At 44.9% G+C, this 27,187-nt stretch overlaps 2 protein-coding genes across 3 annotated transcripts in view; one reads left to right on the forward strand and one right to left on the reverse strand.

Annotated features, from left to right (window-relative positions):
* Positions 1–101: 101 nt before the first annotated feature.
* Positions 102–24,624, reverse strand: ZBTB8OS (zinc finger and BTB domain containing 8 opposite strand). 2 transcript variants are annotated; one of them, XM_012511557.2, is made up of 7 exons: positions 24,054–24,624; positions 12,672–12,696; positions 11,874–11,995; positions 11,572–11,654; positions 5,444–5,532; positions 5,177–5,213; positions 102–213 (listed from the first exon to the last, which is right to left on the reverse strand). In XM_012511557.2, the coding sequence occupies exons 1-7, from the start codon at positions 24,181–24,183 to the stop codon at positions 127–129; spliced, it is 573 nt and encodes a 190-aa protein (XP_012367011.1). In that variant the 5' UTR covers positions 24,184–24,624; the 3' UTR covers positions 102–126. The 2 variants fall into 2 exon arrangements, with proteins under 2 accessions (XP_012367011.1, XP_003276423.1); XM_003276375.4 differs by lacking the exon at positions 5,444–5,532 and adding an exon at positions 9,780–9,832.
* Positions 24,625–24,764: 140 nt separating this feature from the next.
* The window catches only part of RBBP4 (RB binding protein 4, chromatin remodeling factor), a 29,837-nt gene continuing 27,414 nt past the window's right edge, over positions 24,765–27,187 (forward strand). Inside the window, exons 1-2 of the mRNA XM_003276372.4 lie at positions 24,765–24,939; positions 25,528–25,675. Coding sequence (XP_003276420.1) covers positions 24,924–24,939; positions 25,528–25,675 — 164 coding nt within the window. The 5' untranslated portion in view covers positions 24,765–24,923. The remainder of the gene's footprint in view (positions 24,940–25,527; positions 25,676–27,187) is intronic.

Consider the following 27,187-nt stretch of genomic DNA (forward strand, 5'->3'; position numbering starts at 1 on the left):
AAAACATTTCTGTTCTACAAATTTCCATATATCAAAAGATGCTGTAGAATTTAATTCATAGTGTCTTCTCAAAAGGAAGAGGAAAAAAAAACAGTTCTTCATAGAAGTCTTTTCTTTTTTGGTGTCTTAAATGTCAATGATCACAAAAACTTCCGGCTTCTCTTCATTATAGACCTGCATGGCTGAGTATGTTATTGCTTTGACTTCTGTTCCCTAAAGTTGGGGTTAGAGAAAAAAAAAAAAGGAAAATAGGATGTTGAAATAATAATCATTAACTCTAGCAACAATCAGCAGAAAGTAAAAATTTTAGTATTTTGAAAATGAAAAACTCACATGAAACAATTAGTTATCAAATTAGAAGAATACACAGGGATCCAAGAAAAATGAGAGGCAACATATGCACAGTGGAGCTGGGACATGGAACTCTAGTCCTGGCTTTGTTTCCACCTGGGTCTAGAAATTGTCTGGCCTGTCTGGACATCAGTTCTTCGTTTATAAAATGGGTTAAATCACATAAAGACCCATCCATGGGTATGTTCACTGCAGCACTATTCACAATAGCAAACACAGAATCAATCCACATGTCCATCAATGGTAGAATGGATAAAGAAAATGTGATACATATACACCATAGAATACTACACAGCCATAAAAAAGAATGAGATCATGTCCTTTGCAACAATGCGGATGGAGCTGGAGGCCATTATCCTAAGTGAATTCATGCAGGAACAGAAAAATCAAATACCATGTTTCCATACATTTCAGTGGGACATAAACATTGAGTACACATGAACACAAAGAGGGAAATGAGACACCGGGTCTACCTGAGAGTTGGGGGAGGGTGAGGATTGAAAAACTGCCTATCAGGTATTATGCTGATTATCTGGGTGACAAAATTATCTGTACACTAAACCCCCACAACACGCACGCAATTTACCCATGTAACAAACCTGTATGGGTACCCCATGAACCTAAAAATAAAAGTTGGAAAGAAAAAAAAGTAAAAAACTTTTGAGGATGATTTAAAAAAGAAAATGGGTTGAATCAAAGAACATAAGCTTTTCTACTATTTGGCTCAGGGCTCCTTCTGAAATCCAAACCACCTCCTTATACTCTGACCTAGGCCCTAGGAATTCAACTTACCCTCTTTTCCTCAGTTGACAACACTCACTTCACCTCTTGGGACTCTTCTCTTTCCAAGTCTAGCTGAAGAGTAAGATATAGTTTCCCAGGTCAAAAGCTCTCCACACATCTCTGATACAGGACACTGCCCAACCCTGCCCCAGTTTAAAACCACAGAATTAGATGTTCTCTTAGGTTCTTTCCAGCTCCAAAAGGAATCTACAATAATTCTGTGCACCATAAAATGTATCAGGCAATAGGTAAATGGCATTTGCTAGCTCTACACCACACACAAAAAGGAAGATTTCACAGAAGGATGTAAGTGGCACTGCAGCTGCTTTTTCTCCTCTGCCACAATCACCTGGCAAAACCACAACCTAATTCAAGTTCAACTGTCTGCTTATGGCAGCACACACCATGCTAACTGGTATCACCCCGAGTGTATGTCCACACATCTCAAACAGGAATTCAGTACTCGCAGTAAAATCTTACAATTACCAATAAATTCCCTTTTTCACTCTCTGAGAAAATTCTTTCTCTTCTCCTCTAGTGATCATTCCTCCCTCATCCTCTCTCTCAATCAACTGTGCTTCCTAGAGAAAGTAAGAGCAACTCAGTAAGAACTGACTCATCTTCCTACCACCAAATCTACCATCATGCTGTATCTGTACTCACCTTAGCCTCTCTGATTGCAATGAATGGCTTGTCCCTGGCTCCCATCAGAAGGCCAACTCCTATACGTGCGTACTTGATCCTATACCCCCCTTACCAAATTTTACCAAAGAGGCTGTGGCCCTATCTCTACAACCTTATCTCCTACTATTTCACCTTCACTCTCAGCTCCAGCTTGCTGTTCCCTGAACTTATCTCATTTCAGGGCCTTTACACCTGTTTCTTCGCCTGGAGAGTTCGTCCATATTTCTGCTCACTTCTCATCTCTCTTGCCTCTGCTCAAATATCACTTTCTCGAACATACTGATATATTTTGGCTGTGTCCCCACCCAAATCTCCTCTTGAACTGTAGTGCTCATTATCCCCACGTGTTGTGGGAGGGAGCAGGTGGAGATCATTGAATCACGGGGACGGTTTCCACCATGCTGTTCTAGTGACAGTGCGTGAGTTTTCAGGAGAGCTGATGGTTTTCTAAGGGGCTTCCCCCTTCGCTCAGCACTCACTTCTCTTCCTGCCACAATGTGAAGAAGGAAGACTTTGCTTCCCCTTCCACCATGATTGTAAGTTTCCTGAGGTCTCCCCAGCCATGCTGAACTGTGTCAATTAAGCCCCTTTCCTTTATAAATTACCCAGTCTCGGGTATGTCTTTATCAGCAGCGTGAGAATGGGTTAATAAACATGTATTTTCTGACTACCCCCTCCCCTCCTTCAACCACTCTTACCTCATCCTGATGGCACTGTTCACTATCTGAAATAATGTGTTTACATGTTTGTCTGGCTCACTTCTCCCACTACATTTTAAACTCAGTAAGGGCAGAGACTTTGCTTATCCTATTACATTTCTACCTCGAGTGCATAAAAAAAAGTCTGAAACACTAGAGGCACTTGATAAGTATTTGCTGAATGCATGCATAAATTCATGGATGGATGGCATATGGATTCATGGAGAGAAAGTAAAGACAATATTAAAACCAGGAAGGTATTTTTAAACCAAGAAATATTCCAGGAACCAGATGTTTTAATAAGCTATTTGTAAAACATTCCTTTTTGCTTTGAAAAGTTGTTTGATTGGCTGGGCGCAGTGGCTCATGCCTGTAATCCCAGAACTTCGGGAGGCCGAGGCAGGTGGATCACTGGAAGTCAGGAGTTTGAGACCAGCCTGACCAACATGGTGAAACCCCACCTCTACTAAAAATACAAAAATTAGCCGGCCATGGTGGCATACACCTATAATCCCAGCTACTCAGGAAGCTGAGACAGGAGAATCGCTTGAACCTGGGAGGCGGAGGTTGCAGTGAGCTGAGATTACGCCACGGCACTCCAGCCTGGGCAACAGAGTGAGACTCCATCTCAAAAAAAAAAAAAAAAAAAGATTATTTGATCATTCATTCAAAAAATAAGAAGTAGCTGGGCGCAGTGGCTCACACCTATAATCCCAGCACTTTGGGGGGCCAAGGTGGGTGGATCACCTGAGGTCGGGAGTTCGAAACCAGCCTGGCCAACGTGGTGAAACCACGTCTCTACTAAAATACAAACATTAGCACCTGGCGTGGTTGTATGCGCCTGTAATCCCAGCTACTCAGGAGGCTGAGACACGAGAATCGCTTGAACCCAGGAGGGGAAGGTTGCAGTGAGCAGAGGTCGCGTCACTGCACTCCAGCCTGGGTGACAGGGTGAGACTGTCTCAAAAAAAAAGAAAGAATAATAATAATAATAAAAACTGTTGGCTGGGCGCGATGGCTCACGCCTCCTTTGGGAGGCTGAGGTAGGTGAATCACCTGAGGTCAGGAGTTCGAGATCAGCCTGCCCAACATGGTGAAACCCCATCTCTACTAAAATACAAAAAATTAGCCAGATATGGTGTCATGTGCCTGTAATCACAGCTACTCGGGAGGCTGAGGCAGGAGAATCGCTTGAACCTGGGAGGCAGAGGTTGCAGTGAGCTGAGATCGTGCCACTGCACTCCAGCCTGGGCAATAGCATGAGACTCTGTCTCAAAAAAAAACAAAAAAAAACCCAAAAAACTGTTAGGAGTACCAAGCTGGAATTGGTGGTGTGCACCTGTAAGCTCAGCTACTCAGGAGACTGAGGTGGGGGGATTGCTTGAGCCTAGGAGTTTCGAATCAGCCTGGGCAACATAGCAAGGCACTGTCTCATATAAACAAAAACTCTTAGGAATAAATGGAATTAATTTGCTCACAATCCATTCTGAATACTTCCATGGCAATATGAATTTAGAATACAGTTATGTGCTGCATAACAACATTTTGGTCAATGATTAACTGCATATATGATGGTGGTCTGAGAAGATTATAATACTGTTTCTTATTTTTTTTTTTGCATATATGATGGTGGTCTGAGAAGATTTATTTTTTTTTTTTTTTTGCATTATGATGGTGGTCTGAGAAGATTATAATACTGTTGTTTTTTTTTTTTTTTTTTGAGATGGAGTTTTGCTCTTGTCGCCCAGGCTGGAGTGCAATGGCGTGATCTCCGCTCACTGCAACCTCTGCCTCCCAGGTTCAAGCGATTCTCCTGCCTCAGCCTCCCAAGTAGCTGGGATTACAGGCGCCTGCCACCACACCCAGCTAATTTTTGTATTTTTAGTAGAGGCTAGGTTTCGCTATATTGGCCAGGCTGGTCTCAAACTCCTGACCTAAAACGATCTGCCTGCCTTGGCCTCCCAAAGTGCTGGGATTACAGGTCTGAGCCACTGTGCCTGGCCTGATTTTTACATTTTTAAATGGTTGGGGAAAAAAATCAAAACAATGACATTTTGTTACATTTGAAAATGATAAGAAATTCAAATTTCAAAGGGCATAAATAAGTTTTACTAGAATACAAGTGAACTCATTCATTTAAGTATTATCTATGGCTACTTTGGTGCTACAACAGAAGCACTGAGTAGCTGCTCTTCTGTCATTCTTGGCCCACAAATCTTAAAACATTTATTATCTGTCCATTTTATAGGAAAAAACTGCCAACTCCTGTTCCAATAGATTTTCCTACCATACAGTGAGGCCATACAGGTTGGCAAATACAGAATCTAGAGACACACAGAAAGTAGAAGGTACAATAGAGAACATCTAGTCCAACATCTTTATTATAGGAGAAGAAATAAAGGTCAAAAAGGCAAAGAGAATCTCAAATTCCACAATAATCTGAACAAACTTGACCCTAGAACCCAATGCTGACGCCTCATCCACTAAATCAGGTGTGTATAATCACAGTATTTTAACAAAATATATCCAGACAGGCCAGAGAAGCTTGAGAAAAACATCACTTTACACCAGTTAGAACTAACTGAAGTTGATTGTCACATATATGAACTTTATGGTAAGGAAATTTTTCATGTTCTTAATGGCTGGATTTTAAAACATACCTGAGGGTGCTTGGACAATGAAAATTCTTCTCCCCACCTGAGAATACAAATTAAAACATGATTAAGATTTGTTCTCTCTTTATATGTTTTAAAATAAGCCTTGTAAATGTGGTTAACATGCTAGAAAGCCAAAAGAGACAGGAGGGGTCAGGGAGCTGTTAAGTTTCATTTTCATTTGTCAAAAGATACAGCTGTTGAGGGACGTGTGTGCAGTGTCATCGTTTGCTCTCAAGGTTGACAGTTAAGGCCAGGTGCGGTGGCTCATACCTATAATCCTGGCACTTTAGGAGGCCAACGGGAGGATTGCCTGAGCCCAGGACTTTGAGAACAGCCTGAGCAACATAGGGAGACCTCATCTGTACACAAAATAAAAAAAAAAAATTAGCTGGGTGTGGTGGCACATGCCTGTGGTCCTAGCCACTCAAGAGGAGGAGGCAGGAAGATTGCTTGAGCCCAGAAGTCAAGGCTGCAGTGAGCTGTGACTGCACCACAGCACTCTAGCCTGGGTGTCAGGGCAAGACTCCGTTTCAAAAAAATTTTTAATTATAGGCCAGGCACGGTGGCTCATGCCTGTAATCCCAGTACTTTGGGAGGCCGAAGCAGGTGGATCACTTGAGGTCAGCAGTTAAGGTCGGCAGTTTGAGACCAGCCTGACCAACATGGAAAAACCCTGTATCTACTAAAAATACAAAATTAGCCGGGCGTGGTGGCGCATGTCTGTAATCCCACCTACTTGGGAGGCAGAGGCACGAGAATCGCTTGAAACCAGGAGGTGGAGGTTGCAGTGAGCCGAGATCGCGCCACTGCACTCCAGCCTAGGCAACAGAGCAAAATGAAAAAGGTCAGGCACAGTGGCTCATGCCTGTAATCCCAGCACTTTGGGAGGCCAAGGTGGGTGGATCACCTGAGGTCAGGAGTTCAAGACCAGCCTGGCCAACATGGTGAAACTCTGTCTCTACTAAAAATACAAAAATAGCCAGGCGTGGTGGTGGGCACCTGTAATCTAAACTACTCAGGAGGCTGAGGCAGAAGAATTGCTTAAACCAGGAGGCGGAGATTGCAGTTAGCTGAGATCATGCCACTCCACTCCAGCCTGGGTGACAGAGCAAGACTCTGTCTCAAAAAAAAAAAAAAAAAAATTAATTCTAGTGGCCAGGCACGGTGGCTCCCACCTGTAATCCCAGCACTTTGGGAGGCAGAAGTAGGTGAATCCAGGAGTTCAAGACCAGCCTGGCCAACATGGTGAGAACTCGTCTCTACTAAAAATACAAAAATCAGGCAGGCATGGTGGCACGCGCCTGTGGTCCCACCTACTCGGGAGGCTGAGGCACAAGAAAGGTTTGAATCTGGGAGGCGGACGTTGCAGTGAACCAAGATCACGCCATTGCACTCCCAGCCTGGGCAACAGAGTGAGACTGTCTAAAAAACAAACAAACAAAAAAGTTAATTTTAGAAACTTTAAAAAAGGTTGATAGTTGATCTCAAAATAAATGTGCCCCAATATAGTGTACCTATGGTGGAATCTCAATAAACATTGTTTAGCAAATATTGTTTCAAAACAGAGTAGTAACATATTCAAAATTTTTACTATCCTCAGAGTTATGAAACTAGTTAAGTAGGCTGGGTGCGGTGGCTCACACCTGTAATCTCAGCACTTTGGGAGACTGAGGCAGGAAGATAGCTTGAGCTCAGGAGTTCGAGACCAGCCTGAGCAACGTAGTGAGACTCTATCTCTAGAAAAGATTAAAAAATAAAATAAAATTAGCCAGGCATCGTGGCATATGTCTGCTGTCCTAGCTATGTGGGAGGCTGAGGTAGAAGGATTGCTTGAGCCCAAAAGGTCATGGCTGCAGTGAGCCATGATCATGCCACTGCACTCCAGGCTGAGAGACAAAGCAAAACCCTCTCTCAAAACAAAAACAACAAAAATGAAACAAAAAAGAAAAAAAAAATTAAATAATACCTCCCATTGGAGAAAGCAAGTCTGAGTACCACAAAGGCAAAATACTAGACTCTATAATACAGTCCGAACTTGGTTTACACTTTACAACTTTTCCAAAAATATCCAAGATCTGTATATAGAAGGCCCTGGAAAAGTAATCTAGAACTTGGGATCAGTCTCCTCTCTGTCTTTGACACTAATGTGAGTGAAGATCACAACGTGGTGTAGTAGAAAGAGCAAAGTTTTAAAATTCTGTTCAAACACATATTAGCTAGTACTTTTGGACATGCTTGTTTCTTTTTTTTTTCTTTTTTTGAGCCGGAGTCTTGCTCTGTTGCCAGGCTGGAGTGCAGTGGCGCAATCTTGGCTCACTGCAACCTCTGCCTCCTGGGTTCAAGCGATTCTCCTGCCTCAGCCTCCTGAGTAGTTTGGATGACAGGTGCCCACCACCACACCTGGCTAATTTTTGTATTTTTAGTAGGGATGGGGTTCCACCATGTTGGCCAGGATGGTCTCAATCTCTTGACCTCGTGATCCGCCTGCCTCACGTCCCAAAGTGCTGGGATTACAGGCATGAGCCACTGCACCCAGCAAGCCTGTTTCTTTACTCGTTAAAAAACAACAAAAAACAAAACAAAACAAAAACACAGAGAAGATAATAAAAGATCTCACTTTACAAAAAGAAGTGAATGAAATTCAATATAAATTGGGGCCACAGGAGTTAGAGACCAGCCTAGCAACACAGCAAGACCCCATCTCTATAAAAAAATAAAAAATTAGCTGAGATTAGCCAGGCATGGTGGCAGGCGCCTGTAATCCCAGCTACTCAGGAGGCTGAGGCAGGAGAATCGCTTGAACTCTGGAGGCAGAGGTTGCAGTGAGCCAAGATTGCACCACTGCCCTCCAGCCTGGGCAACAGAGCAAGACTCTGTCTCAACAACAACAACAAATTAGCTGGGCATGGTAGTGCGCACCTGTAGTCCCAGCTACTTGGGAGGCTAAGGAAGGAGGATCACTTGAGCCCAGGAGTTCAAAGCTGCAGTGAGCCATGATTACACCACTGCACTCCAGCCTGGGGGACAAGGCAAGACCCTGTCTCAAATAAATCAATAAATTAAATTAAATGGAGCCGGGAGTGGTGGTATGCACCTGTTGTCCCAGCTACTCAGGAGGCCAAGGCAGGAGGATCGCTTGAGCCCAGGAGTTTGAGGATGCCTGGGCAACATAGTGAATGAGAACCATTTCTTTTTTTTTTTTTTTGAGACAGAGTCTCGCTGTTTCCAGGCTGGAGTGCAGTGGCGCGGTCTCGGCTCACTGCAGGCTCCGCCCCCGGGGTCCGCCATTCTCCTGCCTCAGCCTCCGGAGTAGCTGGGACTACAGGCGCTCGCCACGTCGCCCGGCTAATTTTTTTGTATTTTTAGTAGAGATGGGGTTTCACTGTGTTAGCCAGGATGGTCTCGATCTCCTGACCTCGTGATCCGCCCGCCTCGGCCTCCCAGAGTGCTGGGATTACAGGCGTGAGCCACCGCGCCCGGCCTATGAGAACCCATTTCTAAAAAAATAAATGAGGCCGGGCACAGTGGCTCAAGCCTGTAATCTAAACACTCTGGGAGGGCCGATGCGGGCAGATCACCTGAAGTCAGGAGCTTGAGACCAGCCTGGCCAACACAGTGAAACCCCATCTATACTAAAAATACAAAAAATTAGCCAGGCGTGGTGGCAGACGCCTATAATCTCAGCTACTCGGGAGGCTGAGGCAGAAGAATCGCTTGAACCCAGGAGGTGGAGGTTGCAGTGAGCTGAGATCACACACTCCAGCCTGAGCAACAGAACGAGACTCTGTCTCAAAAATAAATAAATAAATAAATAATAAATAATAAATGAAAATAAAATAAAAAAGCTATATGTAAAAGCAACCTAGGAGGGCCAGGCACAGTGGCTCATGCCTATTACCTCAGCACTTTGGGAGGCCGAGGCCAGAATACTGCTTGAGCCCAGGAGTTTGAGACCACCTGGGCAACATGGGGAGACCCCATCTCTTCAGAAAACAAAAAAGTCAGCCAGGTGTAGTGGCGCACTTGGTGGTCCCAGCTATTCAGGAGGTTGAAGTGGGAGGATCCCTTGAGCCCAGGAGGCTGAAGCTGCAGTGAGCCATGACCACACCACTGTACTCCAGCCTGGGAGACAGAACAAGACCCTGTCTCAAAAAAAAAAAATTAAAAAACCTAAAAAATATAATTAAGTGACTAAAGAAACTTGAGAAACAAGTTCAATCAAAGTGACCTAATCAAGTGTTTGCAAACTCTGGAAGGAAAAGTACGATTTGTTAATAGAAGGAATTGATTTAAATAGGTCTAGAAGTGAGAACAGATGAGAAAAAAAAGTGTCAGTGTTTCCCATCCACTAAGCTGGGCTTTATGCTGTGCCATTTAGCAATTACATGTATTCGCTCCCTAAAAAATCAACAAATTGGGAATCAGATTTAACAATTAAAATCAACTTTATTTTGATAAGTTTCTGGTCCTTCCAAGCCCTTAGGCATCCCACAAAACTCAATCTGCAAGTGGCCCTCTGATTTATGTTTCCATCTGTTTCCTTGCTCATTGAATTCAAGGAAGAATATAACTTTAACTCGGTATTTAAAAGACTTTCAAAACTTACCCAATTGATCGTAATTTGAAATTTCTTTGATCAATGCTAAGTACTTTCACTTCCTAGAAAGGAAAAAAAATTGTTTAATTAAAAAACTTCATAATAGACTATCTACTAAAAATCTTTTTATTTTGTTTTGTTTTTTTGGACCATCTACTAAAAATCCTTAAAACCTTTTTTTTTGAGATGGAGTCTTACTCCATTGCCCAGGCTGGAGTACAGTGGCGTGATCTCGGCTCACTGCAACCTCCGCCTCCCAGGTTCAAGCAATTCTCCTGTCTCAACCTGCTGAGCAGCTGGGACTACAGGCGCCTGCCACCATGCCTGGCCAATCAATTTTTTTTGTATTTTTAGTAGAGACGGGTTTCACCTTATTGGTCAGACTGGTCTCGAACTCCTGACCTCAGGTGATCCACCTGCCTCAGCTTCCCAAAGTGCTGGGATTACAGGCGTGAGCCACCGCGCCTGGCCTTTACAACCTTTTCTAGAAAACAATGGCACACAACTTCTGTGAAGCAAAGAAAATTAAAATGTTAGCTAAAATAGGAAAACAAATGAGATATATATGTATACAGTTTTTTTTTTTTTTGAGACAAGGTTTCGCTCTGTTGCCCAGGCTGAGTGCCATGGCATGATCTTGGCTCACTGCAACCTTCACCTCCCGAGCTCAAGCAATCCTCCCACCTCAGCCTCTGGAGTAGCTGGGACCACAGGCATGTACCACCGCGCCCAGATAATTATTGTTTTTTGTTTTTTTTTTGAGAGAGGGAGTTTCGCCATGTTGCCCAAGCTGAGTATTAAATATATTTCAAGGAAATAAGTTTTTTCTTACATATTCAAGGGAGGTATTCTAGAAAAATGCAAGATCTAAAAATATGAGTCAAAAGAATTTCTCTGCAAGATACATGGTAGAGAACTACTCTGGGCACACAGGGGCAGTACCTCTGCCGCTGCTGTACACTGCCACTTCGATAAGAGCTGTTGTTTAACGCTGGGGGAGAACAGATATATGGTGAGGAGGAGGACATAGGATTTCAATCACTCTGAGCCTAATAAAATACTGGTAGGCACTTGAACTCTGTAGGGTGAGTGACTCAGTTGATAGAATGAGTATAAGTAGTGAAGGTGGTAAAGCAGAGAATGGAGGAATTATAAAAGCAGAGAGTGCCATCTCTGTTAAATAGCAATGACATTGCAGATGTGTTCCCTTCTAAAGGATGACAGCAGCAAGCAATCTCCATTTGGCTTTTCCTTTTTTCATGTTAAGGAAAACTAAAAGCTGCAGTTGTTTAACTTAGGCCAATGTGACAGGGCTACTAAATTTCAAATAGAACAAAAGGAACAATGGATGGACATAAATATAGCTCAAACTTGGGAAACATAAAAAGTGTGGATGAGGATGCGTGCAATGCCCACACCTGTAATCCCAGCACTTTGCAAAATTGAGGCAGGAGGATTGCCGGAAGCTAGGAGTTCAAGCCAGCCTTGACAACATAGCAACACCCTGTCTCTATCAAAAACAAAAACAGAAAAAAATGTGGATGAAAACTGTAGGTACATTTTTATCACACAATCCTGACTAGTGACAAATACATGAGATCTAAATACGAAATGTTCACACATAGGCAAATGCAGGTTAACCAGGAAGTGCCCGTGGTCATTATAATCTCTGCAAATCAGTATCGTCTTATTTGTATGGACTGGTTTTGTTTCACATGTCCTATTTTAAATCATCTTAGTTCATATTAAAATATGAACTAAGAATCCATTTGCTCAGTAAAAAAGAAAAACCTTTGCTTACCCGAGGTATGAAGAATTCATCAGCACTGAACTTATAAAGCCATTCATCCAAAAAGTGAAACAGAAGAGACTGTAAGTCATCTCCTACACAAGATCAAATAGTATATTTAATAACTCTGGTCTCTAAAAACATACTTGAATTTAAAAGTGCAATAAATGTCTTAGGTCAGTTTAAAGAGAAAGAAAAGACTCATCCTTAATTTTCTGGTTCTTTTTGTGAAAATATACTCAGATTATGTAGAATACTGCACAATTCCATACAGTACTGTATAACAATTTCTTCCTTGTGAATAAATCATTTACCTTGAGTTTCTACTTCTACTGTTTGGAGGGGCTCCACTGTCCCAGTATCTGTCATGTAACCAAACATGGCCATTGCACATTGCTCGAATGCTTCCTCCAGAGTATCTCCCCATGCATGTAACCTAAAGAAGTATATTCATGCTCTGTGTAATACAATCCACTGCGAGAAAGAAAACTTGATAGCAAGCAAAGTCAAAATAAATTCAGTATGATAAATACAAATTTTAAGGCCTCAATCAATTTAATGGCACTGCAACCAGGTGCTTTTATTTTTATTATTTATTTATGTTTTTTAGACTGAGCTGGAGTGCAGTGGTGCAATCTCGGGTCACTGCAACCTCCGCCTCCTGGGTTCAAGCAATTCTCCTGCCTCAGCCTCACAAGTAGCTGGGATTACAGGTGGGCACCATCAGGCCCGGCTAATTTTTGTATTTTTAGTAGAGACAGGGTTTTACCATGTTGGTCAGGCTGGTCTCGAACTCCTGACCTCATGATCCGTCCACCTCAGCCTCCCAAAGTGCTGGGATTACAGGTGTGAGCCACCACACCCAGCCTTATTTTTATTTTTTATTTTTTGAGATGGGGACTCTCTCTGTCACCCAGGCTGGAGTACAGTGGTGCAATCTCGGCTCACTGAGCCACTGAACCCTGCAAAACTGAGTGCTTTTAAACCATCATTTTCATATTGTGAAGGAACCAAAATGAGAGGAGAAAAATTAAAGATAGGGATACCAAGATCGAAACATTCAGTCTTCCTATTGACGTGGTTTCAAAAGAATGAACTCCTGCTATACTCACTGGACATCTGCTGTATGATCCAAATCTGAGGGAGAGAGGGAAAAACACTTGTAAGACACTGAACTTGACTCTCAGATCACACACACAAAATAATTCTAGTCCGTTATTATTAGGAATATCATCTTTAAGGAGCAAGAAAATGTGGGCCAGTCCATCAACACCTTTTGCTATGTATTTACTCAACAAAGCTAATTGCTTTGCTTTGTTTGAATCTTTTTTTTTTTTGCGGGGGGACAGAGAACCAAGATCGCGCCAGCACTCCAGCCTGGGCAATAGAGCAAGACTCCGTCCAAAAAAAAATAAAATAAAATAAATAAATAAATAAAATTCCAGGTTTCTGTCTCACCTTTTCTTTTACAGTGAACCTAATCCTAGATAAAATCAATTTAGAAAATAAACTCCACAATATATGAGCTTTTTCCTGATATTCCCACAGGAAAACCAGAAAGTAACAAATGGTACTACAGCCACTCCCATGGACTCCCAACATTCTTCATCCAGATCATGACTCTTTTTTTTTTTTTTTTTAAGATGGAGTTCCTCTGTCACCCAGGCTGGAGTGCAGTGGCGCGATCTTGGCTCACGGCAGCCTCTGCCTCCAGGGTTCAAGTGATTCTCCTGCCTCAGCCTCCTGAGTAGCTGGGATTACAGGCGAGCACCACCACATCCGGCTAATTTTTGTATTTTTAGTAGAGATGGGCTTTCACCATGTTGGCCAGGCTGCTCTTGAACTCTTTTTTTTTTTTTGAGACGGAGTCTCGCTCTGTCGCCCAGGCTGGAGTGCAGTGGCGCAATCTCGGCTCACTGCAAGCTCCGCCTCCTGGGTTCACGCCATTCTCCTGCCTCAGCCTCTCCGAGTAGCTGGGACTACAGGCGCCCGCCCCATGCCCGGCTAATTTTTTGTATTTTTAGTAGAGACGGGGTTTCATCGTGGTCTTGATCTCCTGACCTCGTGATCCGCCCCACCGAGGCCTCCCAAAGTGCTGGATCACAGGCGTGAGCCACTGCGCCCCGCCACAACATGACTTTCATCAGTTCTTCCCACTTAGGATCATAGAATATTAGGGCTGGAAGGAATTCTTGGAGATCATGAATATGATTCCTTCACTTGGAACTGCCTTTGCAAAATTATAACTGAGGAAATTATGACAGTGAAAGAAATCAGACCTAACTGACTCCATCTTACTTCTAATCTGTAAGCTGTCCTTGTTCATTTCTGGTGGGCCCAACTAACTTTGGGAAGGAATTCAGTTCATGGTTAGACTCTGAAACAAGATTAATAACAGCCCTTTCCTGAAAAGACCCCCTTCTTGCCTGGGGACCAACCAGTCTGCCCTTCCAGGACTAAAAAATTAGCTACAAGATTAGAATTAGAGTTTAAGGGTCATGTACCTCTAGCTCTAAGAGTCTGAACCTCCCCAAATTGCTCCCGTGGATAACATCACTATTGTAAAACCTAAGATCAGTACTTGAGATATTTTGCAGACCCTGCACTCAGCTGCCACCACCCAGACTGGTGATCTGGCTCAACCCGTTTTGCCATCCCACCCAGGAAGAGAAGACAGCAAGAAAAACTCACTTCAATCCCCTGTGATTCCATCTCCAACCTGACCAATCAGTAGTATCCACTTCCCAAGCCCCTACCAGCCAAATTGTCTTTAAAAACTCTGATCCCCAAATGCTCAGGGAGACTGATTTGAGTAATAAAACTCCAGTCTCATGCACAACCAGCTCTGCGTAAATTACTCTTTCTCCACTGCAATTCCCCCATCTTGATGAATCGGCTTTGTCTGGGCAGCAGGCAAAGTTAACCCACTGGGCAGTTACACTTATAAGAAAAAACTTGAGGCTGGGCGCAGTTGTTCACGCCTGTAATCCCAGCACTTCCGGAGGCCGAGGCGGGTGGATCACAAGGTCAGGAGATAGAGACCATCCTGGCCAACATGATGAAAGCTTGTCTCTACTAAAAACACAAAAAATTAGCTGGGCGTGGTGGCGCGCACCTGTAAACCCATCTACTCAGGAGGCTGAGGCAGAAGAACCGCTTGAACCCGGGAAGCGGAGGCTGCAGTGAGCCAAGATTGCGCCACTGCATTCCAGCCTGGGCAACAAGAGCAAAACTCAAAAAACGAAAAAAAAAAAAAGGGGCGGGGGGGGAAGGAGAGGGTCAGGTCCCTAGGATGACCCTAACCCACTGTCTGTCATTGAAATGCCTGCCTGAGAAAGAGCATCATGGTCAGGAGAATATGTTTGTTCTAGCAAACACCTTATGTAGGCCCCTAAATTTCCTTTCTTAGAGCAGGTACTAAAAAGAGCTTACAAATGTGAATATCTATCTCTTACTACTTAGAAGTGTCTTTCTCAAAAACCCAAGAGCCATTCCTTTGAAATGCAATCAACGGGAAGCATGGGGCCTTTGTCTCCCAGCCTCTGTGGGAGGAAAGAATCCTCATTTCCATACTGTCAGCTATCAGACACAGCTAGACTAATCACATTTACGCTGATTAACTCTTTGTACTTTTTCACTTCTCTGACTCTACTAAGCCCCCCTCACTCCTCTCCCTTTAAAATGCCCAGTCATCCCCACACAAATCAGAATGGAGCTCAGCTCTTTTCCCTCAGTAGTTACTAAATAAAACCTGTTTTCACTGCTCTGAGTAATGTCCAGTTGTATTTACCTTTGACACACGAGTGAAGAAGCCAGACATAAAAGAATCTGGCCAGGCGTGGTGGCTCACGCCTGTAATCCCAACACTTGGGGAGGCCGAGGTGGGTGGATCACGAGGTCAGGGGCTCGAGACCAGCCGGGCCAATATGGTGAAACCCCGTCTTTACAATAATACAAAAAAAAAAAAAAAATGAGCTGGGCGTGGTGGCACCCGTCTGTAGTCCCAGCTACTAAGGAAGCTGAGGCAGGAGAACTGCTTGAACCCGGGAGGTGGAGGTTGCAGTGAGCCAAGATGGCACCACCGCACTCCAGTATGGGTGACAGAGCAAGACTCTGCCTCAAAAAAAAATGGCCGGGCGCGGTGGCTCACGCTTGTAATCCCAGCACTTTGGGAGGCCGAGGCGGGCGGATCACGAGGTCAGGAGATCGAGACCACGGTGAAACCCCGTCTCTACTAAAAATACAAAAAAAATTAGCCGGGCGCAGTGGCGGGCGCCTGTAGTCGCAGCTACTCGGAGAGGCTGAGGCAGGAGAATGGCGTGAACCCGGGAGGCGGAGCTTGCAGTGAGCCGAGATCGCACCACTGCACTCCAGCCTGGGCCACAGAGCGAGACTCCGTCTCAAAAAAAAAAAAAAAAAAAAAAAAAAAAAAAAAAAAAAAAGGCTGCGTGCGGTGGCTCACGACTGTAATCTCAGCAGTTTGGGAGGCCAAGGTGGGTAGTTCACTTGAAATTAGGAGTTCGAGAACAGCCTGGCCAACATGGTAAAACCCTGGCTCTACTAAAAATAGAAAAAATTAGCTGGGGATAGTGGCACAACCCTGTAATCCCAGCTACTTGGGAGGCTGAAGCATGAAAATCGCTTGAACCCAGGTGGCAAAGGTTGCAGTGAGTTGAGATCGCACTACTGCACTCCAGCCTGTGTGACAAAGTGACACTCCATCTAAAAAAAAAAAATAATAATAATAATTCCATTTCATTGAACATAAATTATTTTTATCTTTTTGCTTTTATTTATTTATCTTAAAGATGGAGTTTCCTGGCCAGGCGCATTGGTTCATGCCTATAATCCCAATACTTTGGGAGGCTGAGGTAGGTGGATCACTTGAGGTCAGGAATTCGAGACCAGCCTGGCCAACATGGTGAAACTCCGTCTCTACTAAAAATACAAAAATTAGCCCAGTATGGTAGCATGTGCCTGTAGTCCCACCTACTCGGGAGGCTGAGGCAGAAGAGTTGCTTGAACCTGGGAGGTAGAGGTTGCAGTGAGCCGAGATCACGGCACTGTACTCCAGCCTGGGCAACACAGCAAGACTCCACCTCAAAAAAAAAAAAAGATGGAATTTCCCTATGTTGCCCAGGCTGGAGTGCAGTGGCTAGTCATAGGCATGACCATAGTACAATACATCCTAGTACTCCTGGGCTCAAGTGCTTACCACCATCCTGGCCTTCTATACTTTTATGAAAAAGTAACTATATTGTTAAAAGATTTAACTGGTCATGGTGGCTCATTCCTATAACCCCAGCAACTGAAGAGGCTGAGGCAGGAGGACAGCTTGAGGTCAGGAGTTCAAGACTAGCCTGGACAACATACTGCGACTCCATCTCTTAAAAAGTTTTTTAAAAACCAGGTGTGGTAGTGCATGCCTGTAGTCCCAGCTAATCAGGAGGCTGAGATGGGGAGGACTGCCTGACTCTAGGAGCTTGGGCTGCAGTGAGCTAAGAGTGCAGTGAGCTGAGAGTGCAGTGAGCTGAGAGTGCAGTGAGCTGCACTCCAGTGTGGGCAACAGAGTAAGGCCCCATCTCTTAAAAAAAATAAGAGTTATTAATACAAAAAAATTTAGTGAAGACTGGCACTGTTTTGCATTTTTTCAAATATTTTAAATGTCTGGCAATATATTCATTTAGTTGGAGTGCATAAATAAAATCCAACCTCACAAATATGCAGAAGGAAAATAGAGGAGCATTTTAATAGCTTTTTCAAATAATTGTGGATAGGCTGGTCCAAGTGCAGTGATGTTTACAATTAATTCATCATAACCAGTTATAGATTTCTTGGTTCCTTCTCCATTCCCACTGCTTTACTTAACTAGCCTCTTAAAAAAATTATGGATAGTCTTTTTTTGTTATACTAAAACTCAAAACATGGTATTTTTTTCCGAGACAGAGTTTTGCTCTGTTGCCCAGGCTGGAGTGCAGTGGCGCAATCTCGGCTCACTGCAACCTCCACCTCCCTGGTTCAAGCAATTCCCCTGCCTCAGCCTCCTGAGTAGCTGGGATTACAGGCACCCGCCACCACGCCTGGCTAATTATTTTTTTGTATTTTTAGTAGAGCGCGTCCGTGTGAAGAGACCACCAAACAGGCTTTGTGTGAGCAACATGGCTGTTTATTTCACCTGGGTGCAGGCAGGCTGAGTCCGAAAAGAGAGTCAGCAAAGGGTGGTGGATCATCATTAGTTCTTATAGGTTTTGGGATAGGCGGTGGAGTCAGGAGCAATGTTTTGGGGGGCAGGGGCTGGATCTCTCAAAGTACATTCTCAAGGGTAGGGAGAATTACAAAGAACCTTCTTAAGGGTGGGGGAGATTACAAAGTACCTTCTTAAGGGTGGGGAAGATTACAAAGTACATTGATCAGTTAGGGTGGGGCAGGAACAAATTACAATGGTGGAATGTCATCAGTTAAGGCTATTTTTACTTCTTTTGTGGATCTTCAGTTACCTCAGGCCATCTGGATGTATACGTGCAAGTCACAGGGGATGCCATGGCTTGGCTTGGGCTCCAGGGCCTGACAACGGGTTTCACCATGTTTGCCAGACTGGTCTCGAACTCCTGACCTCAGGCAATCCACCCCTCTCGGCCTCCCAAAGTGCTGGGATTACAGGCATGAGCCACCGCGCCAGCCAAAACATGGTAGTTTTTTCAACGTTAGTTGCAATGTGGATTCCGTAACCATCACAATGAACTTACCATACTGTAAATTAAAATCCATTGATCTATCATGCACTTAGAATGAATCTTTTTGTTTTCTTTTTTGAGATAGAGTCTCACTCCATCATCCAGGCTGAAGTGCAGTGGCACAGTCACAGCTCACTGCAGCCTTGACCTCCCAGGTCCAAGTGATACTTCCGCCTCAAGTCTCCCAAGTAGTAAGGACTACAGACACGCACCACCACACCTGGTTAATGTTTTGTAAGAGACAAGGTTTTGCCACGTTGCCCAGGCTGGTCTCGAACTTATGGGCTCAAGCCATCTGTCCCCCTTGGCCTCCCAAAGTGCTGGGATTAAGCTCATCAGGCCTGAAAATTCTAACTGGACTTAAATTTTATCATTACCAACAAATATTGTCAGCTATTTTCCTTGATGTTGAGAGGTGACAGTGTGCTGGCAGTCCTCACAGCCCTCACTTGCTCTTGGTGCCTCCTCTGCCTGGGCTCCCACTTTGGTGGCACTTGAGGAGCCCTTCAGCTCACCACTGCACTGTGGGAGCCCCTTTCTGGGCTGGCCCAGGCGGGAGGCGGCTCCCTCAGCTTGCAGGGAGGTGTGGAGGGAGAGGCGCGAACAGGAACCGGGGCTGCGCGCGGCGCTTGCGGGCCAGCTGGAGCTCCGGGTGGGCGTGGGCTTGGCGGGTCCCCCCACTCAGCATGAGCCACCGCACCCGGCTAATTTTGTTTTGCATTTTTAGTAGAGATGGGGTTTCACCATGTTAGCCAGGATGGTCTCAATCTCCTGACCTCATGATCCGCCCACCTCAGCCTCCCAAAGTGCTGGGATTACAGGCATGAGCCACTGTGCCCAGCTAAAGTTTTTTAGATTTTATTTTATTTTTTGAGACAGAGTCTCACTCTATTGCCCAGGCTGGAGTGCAATGGTGCCATCTTGGCTCACGGCAAACTCCAATTCCTGGGTTAAAGCAATTCTCTTGCCTCAGCCTCCCTAGTAGCTGGGATTACAGGCATGCACCACCACACCCATCTAATTTTTATTTTATTTATTTATGTATTTATTTATTTATTTACTGAGACAGAGTCTCAGTCTGTCACCAGGCTGCAGTGCAATGGCGCAATCTTGGCTCACTGCAACCTCCGACTCCCTGATTCAAGCTGGGATTACAGGTACATGCCACCACACCCAGTTAATTTTTTTTTTTTTTGTATTTTTAGTAGAGACGGGGTTTCACCATTTTGGCCAGGATGGTCTTGATCTCCCGACCTCCCAAAGTGCTGGGATTACAGGCGTGAGCCACGGTGCCCGGCCTAACTTTTATATTGTTAGTAGAGATGGCATTTCGCCATGTGGGCCAGGCTGGTCTCCAACTTTTGGCCTCAAGAGATCCGCCCACCTCGGCCTCCCAAAGTGCTAGGATTACAGGTGTGAGCCACCAGGTCTGGCCGCAGGTTATTCAATAAAAGTTCTGTTTTTTTTTTTTTTTTTTAGACGGAGTCTTGCTCTGTCACCCAGGCTGGAGTGCAGTGGTGCCATCTCGGCTCACTGCAAGCTCCGCCTCCTGGGTTCACGCCATTCTCCTTTCTCAGCCTCCCCAGCAGCTGGGACTACAGGTGCACGCCACCACACCTGGCTAATTTTTTTGTATTTTTAGTAGAGACGGAGTTTCACCATGTTAGCCAGGATGGCCTTGATCTCCTGACCTCGTGATCCGCCCACCTTGGCCTCCCAAAGTGCTGGGATTACAGGCGTGAGCCACCATGCCCGGCCAAAAGTTCTATTTTCAAATGTATAGACAAAAATAAGAAAATTATTTTAAAATCTCAGTGGACAAGGCCTTCCCTGAGTATGACTTCTTATCTTAGAAGCCATAAAAGAAAGGGTTGGCCGGGTGTGGTGGCTCATGCCTGTAACCCCAGCACTTTGTGAGGCTCAGGTGGGCGGATCACTTGAGGTCAGGCGTTCAAGACCATCCTGGCCAGCATGGTGAAACCCTGTCTCTACTAAAAAAAACACAAAAATTAGCCGGGCGTGGTGGTGGGCGCCTGTAATCCCAGCCATATGGAAGGTTGAGGCAAGAGAGTCACTTGAACCCAGGAGGCAGAGGTTGCTGTGAGCTGAGATGGTGCCACTGCACTCCAGCCTGGGAGACAGAGCAAGACACTGTCTCCAAATAAAAAAAAAAAAAAAAAAAAAGAGGCCGGGCATGGTGGCTCATGCCTGTAATCCCAGCACTTTGGGAGGCCGAAGCGGGCGGATCACCTGATATCGGAAGTTCGAGACCACCCTGACCAACAGGGAGAAACCCTGTCTCTACTAAAAATACAAAATTAGCCGGGCACGGTTGTGCATGCCTGTAATCCCACCTACTCTTGTCTCAAAAAAAAAAAAAAAAAAAAAAATTAGCCAGGTGTGGTGGTGGTGCATGTCTGTAGTCCCAGCTACTCAGGAGGCTGAGGCAGGAGAATTACTTGAACCTGGGAGGCAGAGGTTGCAGTGACTGGAGATCATGCCACTGCACTCCAACCTGGATGACAAAGCAAGACTGTGTCTCAAAAAAAGAAAGAAAGAAAGGGTTAATGCAGGGGGTCCCCAACCCCCTGGCCGGTACCAGTTGGTGGCCTGTTAGGAACCAGGCAGCACAGCAGGACATGAGCTCACAAAGCTTCTTCTGTATTTACAACAGCTCCCCATTGCTAACATTACTGCCTGAGCTCCACCTCCTTTCAGATCAGGCACAGCATTAGATTCTCATAGGTGCTTGAACACTATTGTGAACTGCACATTGGAGGGATCTAGGTTGTGTGCTCCTTATGAGAATCTAAAGCCTGATGATCTGTCATCCCCAGATGGGACCATCTAGTTACAAGAAAACAAGCTCAGGGCTCCCATTGATTCTATATTACAGTGAGTTGTATAATTATTTCATTATATATTACAACGTAATAATAATAGAAATAAAATGCACAATAAATGTAATGTGCTTGAATCATCCTGAAACCATCCTCCCCTACAACCCCGGTTGGTGGAAAAACTGACTTCCGTGAAACTAGTCCCTGGTGCCAAAAAGGTTGGGGACCACTGGTCAATGAACTGCACTGCATAAACATACTTTCTGCCTAGTAAGAAAAACCAACAACCCAAGAGAAAAAAAAAATAACCCAAGAGAAAAAAGCGCAAAGAATATTAACATACACACCCCAGAATGGGAAATACAAATAGCTCCAAAACACTGTAATATGTTCAACTTCACTTACAGTAAGAAAAATACAGTAAGTATACTTTACAAATTGGAAAAGATCAAAAAGTATGGTAACAATTAGTAGAAGTGGGAGGAAAGAGGCACATTCACACAATACTAGTGAAAGTATAAATTGGTACAACTATAGACAGCAATTTGGCAATAACTGTCCAAGTTAAAATATCATTTTAAAAAATGTAGGAGTCTTAGCAATGGAAACAAAAAAAAACTTGGAGAACTTGATTCTACAGATCCACATGCACATGTACAAAACAATGGATGTACAAGTGTATTCACTGCTGCACCGTTTCTAATACCACAAGAGTAGAAACAGCCTAAACGTCCATCAACTGAAAATTGGTTAAAGCAAATGCTAGAACATCTAGGTATGTACATGTAAGAAAAAGGTAACGATGACTGCTCTACAGAGGGGGACTAGGTGGTTGCAGATGGGGGCTACCAGAGTTACTTTTCACTGCCTGTGTTACACTTTCTGAATTTCGAATCAACATATATGACCTATTAAAAATAATTTTTTTTTTGAGATGGAGTCTGGCTCTGTCGCCCAGGCTGGAGTGCAGTGGCATGATCTCGGCTCACTGCAACCTCCGCCTCCCAGGTCCAAGCGATTCTCCTGCCTCAGCCTCCCAAGTAGCTGGGATTACAGGCACCCACCACCATGCCCAGCTAATTTTTGTATTTTTAGTAGAGACGGGGTTTCACCATGTTGGCCAGGCCAGGCTGGTCTCAAACTCCTGACCTCAGGTGATCCACCGGCCTCAACCTCCCAAAGTGCTGGGATTACAGGCGTGAGCCACAGCACCAGGCATTTTTTTTTTTTTTTTGAGACAGTCTGGCTCTGTCGCCCAGGCTGGAGTGCAGTGGTGTGATCTCGGCTCACTGCAGCCTCCACCTCCTGGGTTCAAGCAATTCTCCTGCCTCAGCCTCCCGAGTAGGTGGGATTACAGGCGCCCACCATCATACCCAGCTAATTTTTGTATTTTTAGTAGAGACAGGATTTCACCATAATGGCCAGGCTGCTCTGGAACTCCTGACCTCAGGTGATCCACCCACGTCGGTCTCCCAAAGTGCTGGGATTATAAGTGTGAGCCACCACGAACGGCCTATAATATTTTAAAATTGTTTTTCAGTGAGAGAAGGGGATATGCTAGGAGGTATGCCAGCTCCAGAAAGCACAGAGCCTAGAATACTATGGTAAATACGTAGATTTTACAGAGAGGACAATGAGAAATTAATGAAAGATTTTAAGCAGACAAATAAAAGTGAGATTTGTGCTCCCCAAACCACAACTACCTTTAGAGACGACAGCTTAACGTTTAATATAGAATTTAAGAGACAAAGATAGGTTATGTGATTTGCCTAAAGTCACTAAGCGAATAAATGGCAAAACCAGCTGGGCGCTGCAGCGCGGGCTATGATCGCTCCATTGCACCCCGGCCTGGACGACAGAGCGAGACTCCATCTCTAAAAACATATATATATGTTATATATATATTATATATATATGTTATATATATATTATATATGTTATATATATTATATATGTTATATATATGTTATATATATATTACATATGTTATGTTATATATGTTATATGTTATATATATATGTTATATATATTATATACGTTATATATAACATATAATATAATATATGTTATATATTATATATGTTATATATTATATATATTATATGTGTTATATGTTATATATTATATATATGTTATATATTATATATATATATATATATATTTTTTTTTTTTTGAGACAGAGTTTCGCTCGTTGCCCAGACTGGAGTGCGATGGGGCGATCTCGGCTCACCGCAACCTCCGCCTCCCGGGTTCAAGCGATTCTCCTGCCTCAGTCTCCCGAGTAGCTGGGATTACAGGCATGCGCCACCACGCCCGGCTAATTTTGTATTTTTAGTAGAGACAGGGTTTTTCCATGTTGGTCAGGCTGATCTCGGACTTCCGACCTCAGGTGATCCGCTCGCCTCGGCCTCCCAAAATGCTGGGATTACAGGCGTCAGCCACTGCGCCCGACCTAAGATAATCATTTTTTAAAATCACAATCATAAATGGCAAAACCAGGTCTTTTTGCTAATATGATCGAGGTGAAACATCAAGTTAGAAATCCCCTAATTAGCTTTCCGAGTCCTCTAACCTCGCACACTCTAATCTCACCGTTGGGAAATATATGGGGGTAACAACCCTGCAAACGCCTGAAAATATGGTTATCTTTAGAATTTACGAAGATAAATGTGATTAGGCACATGTGGAAGAAGTCCAAGAGACTGTAAATGAGGGAGGCCAGGTTTCGCAACTATTAAACCAGGTAGCTTTTTCCTTCAGTATCCCCAGAAGTACGAACGAGACTACAACAGCCGGCACAAATGGGATCATGCTTTAAGTACCTATGGGGCAAAGTAGAAAGAGCAGCAGGAAGCCGCGGGTAAGGAGACGGGATGCCTGTGTGCTTACATCTAAAGAGAGAAGTAAACCACCTACTCACACTCGTACTTCCTATTAACTGGCGGATACTTGGCCTTGATCGCCTTCTGTTCTTCAGTCAAATTGTAATCTCTAACATCCTCTTCCTGCGCCATGACTGCAGGATTACACACTCTACTTCCGCCCTTCATCCACCGGACTTCGGCCCGGAGTTACTACTTCCGCTCTAGACTCCGCCCCTTGGCACACACCCTTAAGGACCACACTCCTTTCTCGAAGTTGGCTGTTGACCTACTTTAGTCCCAACCCTGCCGCTTGGATCACGTGTTTAAAAGACCAAAACCCCATCTTCTGCGCTTCCTTCATTACTAGTTCCTTCTAAAGACTAACGAAAAACGTTGAAGGGCACCTTGAATGAAACCCGTCTGGGTCTGAGTGGTGAGGTTCTTTGCCCCGCTTCACCCCCAAAATTGATAATTAGACCCAAAGGCATTCTAGATTTTTCATCTCAGTACTCTGAAAGGGTCTTAAGCTTAATAGCCTTCAAGAAAATGGCTGCCCTCTTGCCGCGGGAGTGTGCGGACTAAACCTCTCTCACGTGACCCTGACCGGGCGCAGTCCCGTCAACGCCGGCGCGCGCAATCGCTGGAAGTCGGCTCGGGGAGGCGTGGGGGGAGGGGCGGAGCGCGCGCCTCGGTCCCCGTGGAAAGCTACTCCGCGCGTCTGGATAGGTCGCGGACGCGGCTTCCCCGCCCATCCCGCCATTAGGAGCGCTCCGATTGGCTGATGTTGGCGCGAAGGTGCGCGAGTCAGCCCTCGCGCTGGGGGCGCAGGAAACAATAGAGGCCGCGCGCACAGAGCGAGCTCCTGCAGCCTCCCCGCCCCTCCCGCAACGCTCGACCCCAGGATTCCCCCGGCTCGCCTGCCCGCCATGGCCGACAAGGAAGGTGAGGGTGCCGGGGCCGCCCCAGGAGGGCAACGGGTGCCGGGGCTGAGCCGCGGCCTCGACACGGCCTAACAGTGAGGGCAGGCCCGAGTTTGCCGAGTGCAGTCCCCGGTACTGAAGGCGTGAAGAGGGAACTCCCCGCGGGGCGGGCTAACGGCTCGCCAGTTCCCTGGGACCGACTTCGGTCGCAGCTGGCGAAGCCAGCGGTGGGGCCCCTGGCGAGTGTTTGTTCCTCTTCCCGCCCCCGGTATCGCTCTCTCGGCCTCTGTCCCGAGCCTCGGGACGCCGCTTCCTACCCACAAGGCTCGGAGCTCGGGCCTCCTCGTCGGGCTTGTTTCTTCGCGCGCGAGCGTGCTCCGAAGGCCTGGCTGGCCCCGTGGCCTGGAACAGATAACGGAGTGTTTGGCGGGGCGGGCCCGAGGAGTTCCGGCGCCGCGAAAGTGGAGAGTGTGGGTGCCTCTGCCGTGGGGATTTAGACAGATCACCTCCATTTCATAGTCAGGATGTAGGAGTCATGCCGGTAGCTTTGCAGAGGATTACCCGGTTTCCGTTGGTTTGCTAACTTAAATTTGTTTTAAAAAAATTTTAGCAGCCTTCGACGATGCGGTGGAAGAACGAGTGATCAACGAGGAATACAAAATATGGAAAAAGAACACCCCTTTTCTTTATGATTTGGTGATGACCCATGCTCTGGAGTGGCCCAGCCTAACTGCCCAGTGGCTTCCAGATGTAACCAGGTGACATGACTCTCCTGAACGTCATTTTGATGTGTCTTCAGTGTAGATTTCTCATATTGATTTTGTGTTTTCCGCTCTTCAGTCACCCGGAGAAGGCATGTGATCAAAACCTCTTAGTGACATTTTTTCTAGGCCACAAAGTAAGGCAAAATAACAAAATGATTTTGTAATTTACCTGACGAGAGAAAACATTTTGGCGTTTTCTTTCTCTGATACTGAATTAAATAGCTGTAGCTGATGATAATACCTGTAATAATAATAGCTGTACCAAATAATAGTACAAAACTTGTCAACTTTCAAAAAGTATTATGGCCAGGAGCAGTGGCTCACACTTGCAATCCGAGCACTTTGGGAGGCCTAGGCAGGAGGCTTACTTGAGGCCAGGAATTGGAGACCAGCCCTGGGAAGACCCCCGGCTCTACCGCCCCCCACACAAAAAAAGATAAAAAGTATTACCATGAGTCCAGTCCTTACAACAAAACTTTTTTTTTTTCTTTTTGAGACGGAGTTTCACTCTGTTGTCCAGGCTGGAGTGCAGTGGCGCGAGCTCGGCTCACTGCAACCTCTGCCTCCCAGATTCGAGCGATTCTCCTGCCTAAGCCCTCCCAAGTAGCTGGGATTACAGGCACCTGCCACCACGCCTGGCTAAATTTTTTTGTATTTTTAGTAGAGACGAGGTTTCACCATGTTGGACAGGCTGGTCTCCAACCCCCTGACCTCTGGTGATCCGCCCGCCTCTGCCTACCAAAGTGCCGGGATTACAGGCGTGAGCCACTGCACCTGACCTCAACAAAACTTAATTTGAATTCTCGTAGTATGTCATGGTACCTGCTTTCAAGGAGCACATTGTCTAGTTGAAGTGGCAGATATAAACTAATAATTATAGTTACATATGATGACAGCAGTTGTAGAGAGATAATTAGGGTACCTAGAAAACACCTGCAGGTGGAATGGTTTTCTTATAAGGGGTTTGGGCATAGTGAGGGCTATAAAGATTAATCCCATGTTTCTTACATGTAGGTAGCTTATCTCTAACGGGATAAAATATTTAGTTTGCATTTATTGGGGCTGTATTTGGTGCCACATCAGGGGATCCAAATTAGTTATAATTAGCATAAAAGTGGTACAGATAAAATTGTCAGAGGAAGGAAAATTTGCCTCATTTCTTAAGAAGAAATGACAATGCAAAAAACAAAGGAAGGTAAATTTAGATGATATTAACATAGTTTTAACAAGACCATTGTGCCATTTGGGATAATGGATTTTCTGTTACAAAACTACCCAAGTTTTCTGAATAACATTCAGAAGCGATTGTGTGCTAAGTAAATTCCTTCAGAACTTGGATCTTTAAAAGTTAAGGTAATTGCAAAATGTTATTAGACTATGATGTAGCTCAACAAATGATAGAAATTGGGCAGAAATTATACTAGTAACTTAGGAATGAGACTGCTACCTTTACAGTGGCATAAGGAAAAATAGGGAAATGTGTCCTAGGGACGTTACACAAAACCA

The sequence above is a fragment of the Nomascus leucogenys genome, chromosome 12, assembly GCF_006542625.1.
Source record: "Nomascus leucogenys isolate Asia chromosome 12, Asia_NLE_v1, whole genome shotgun sequence".
NCBI lineage: Eukaryota > Metazoa > Chordata > Mammalia > Primates > Hylobatidae > Nomascus > Nomascus leucogenys.

Excerpts from the sequence above, each read along its gene's own strand:
- ZBTB8OS (XM_012511557.2), bottom strand. The coding sequence starts at position 24,183 with ATGAAGGGCGGAAGTAGAGTGTGTAATCCTGCAGTCATGGCGCAGGAA. Across the intron at positions 5,533-11,571 it reads ATGAATTCTTCATACCTCGG|ATGAGGTCTCCCTATGTTGC; the intron begins GTAAGCAAAGGT and ends TTTTGTGTACAG. Across the intron at positions 214-5,176 it reads CATTGTCCAAGCACCCTCAG|GGAACAGAAGTCAAAGCAAT; the intron begins GTATGTTTTAAA and ends CCCCAACTTTAG.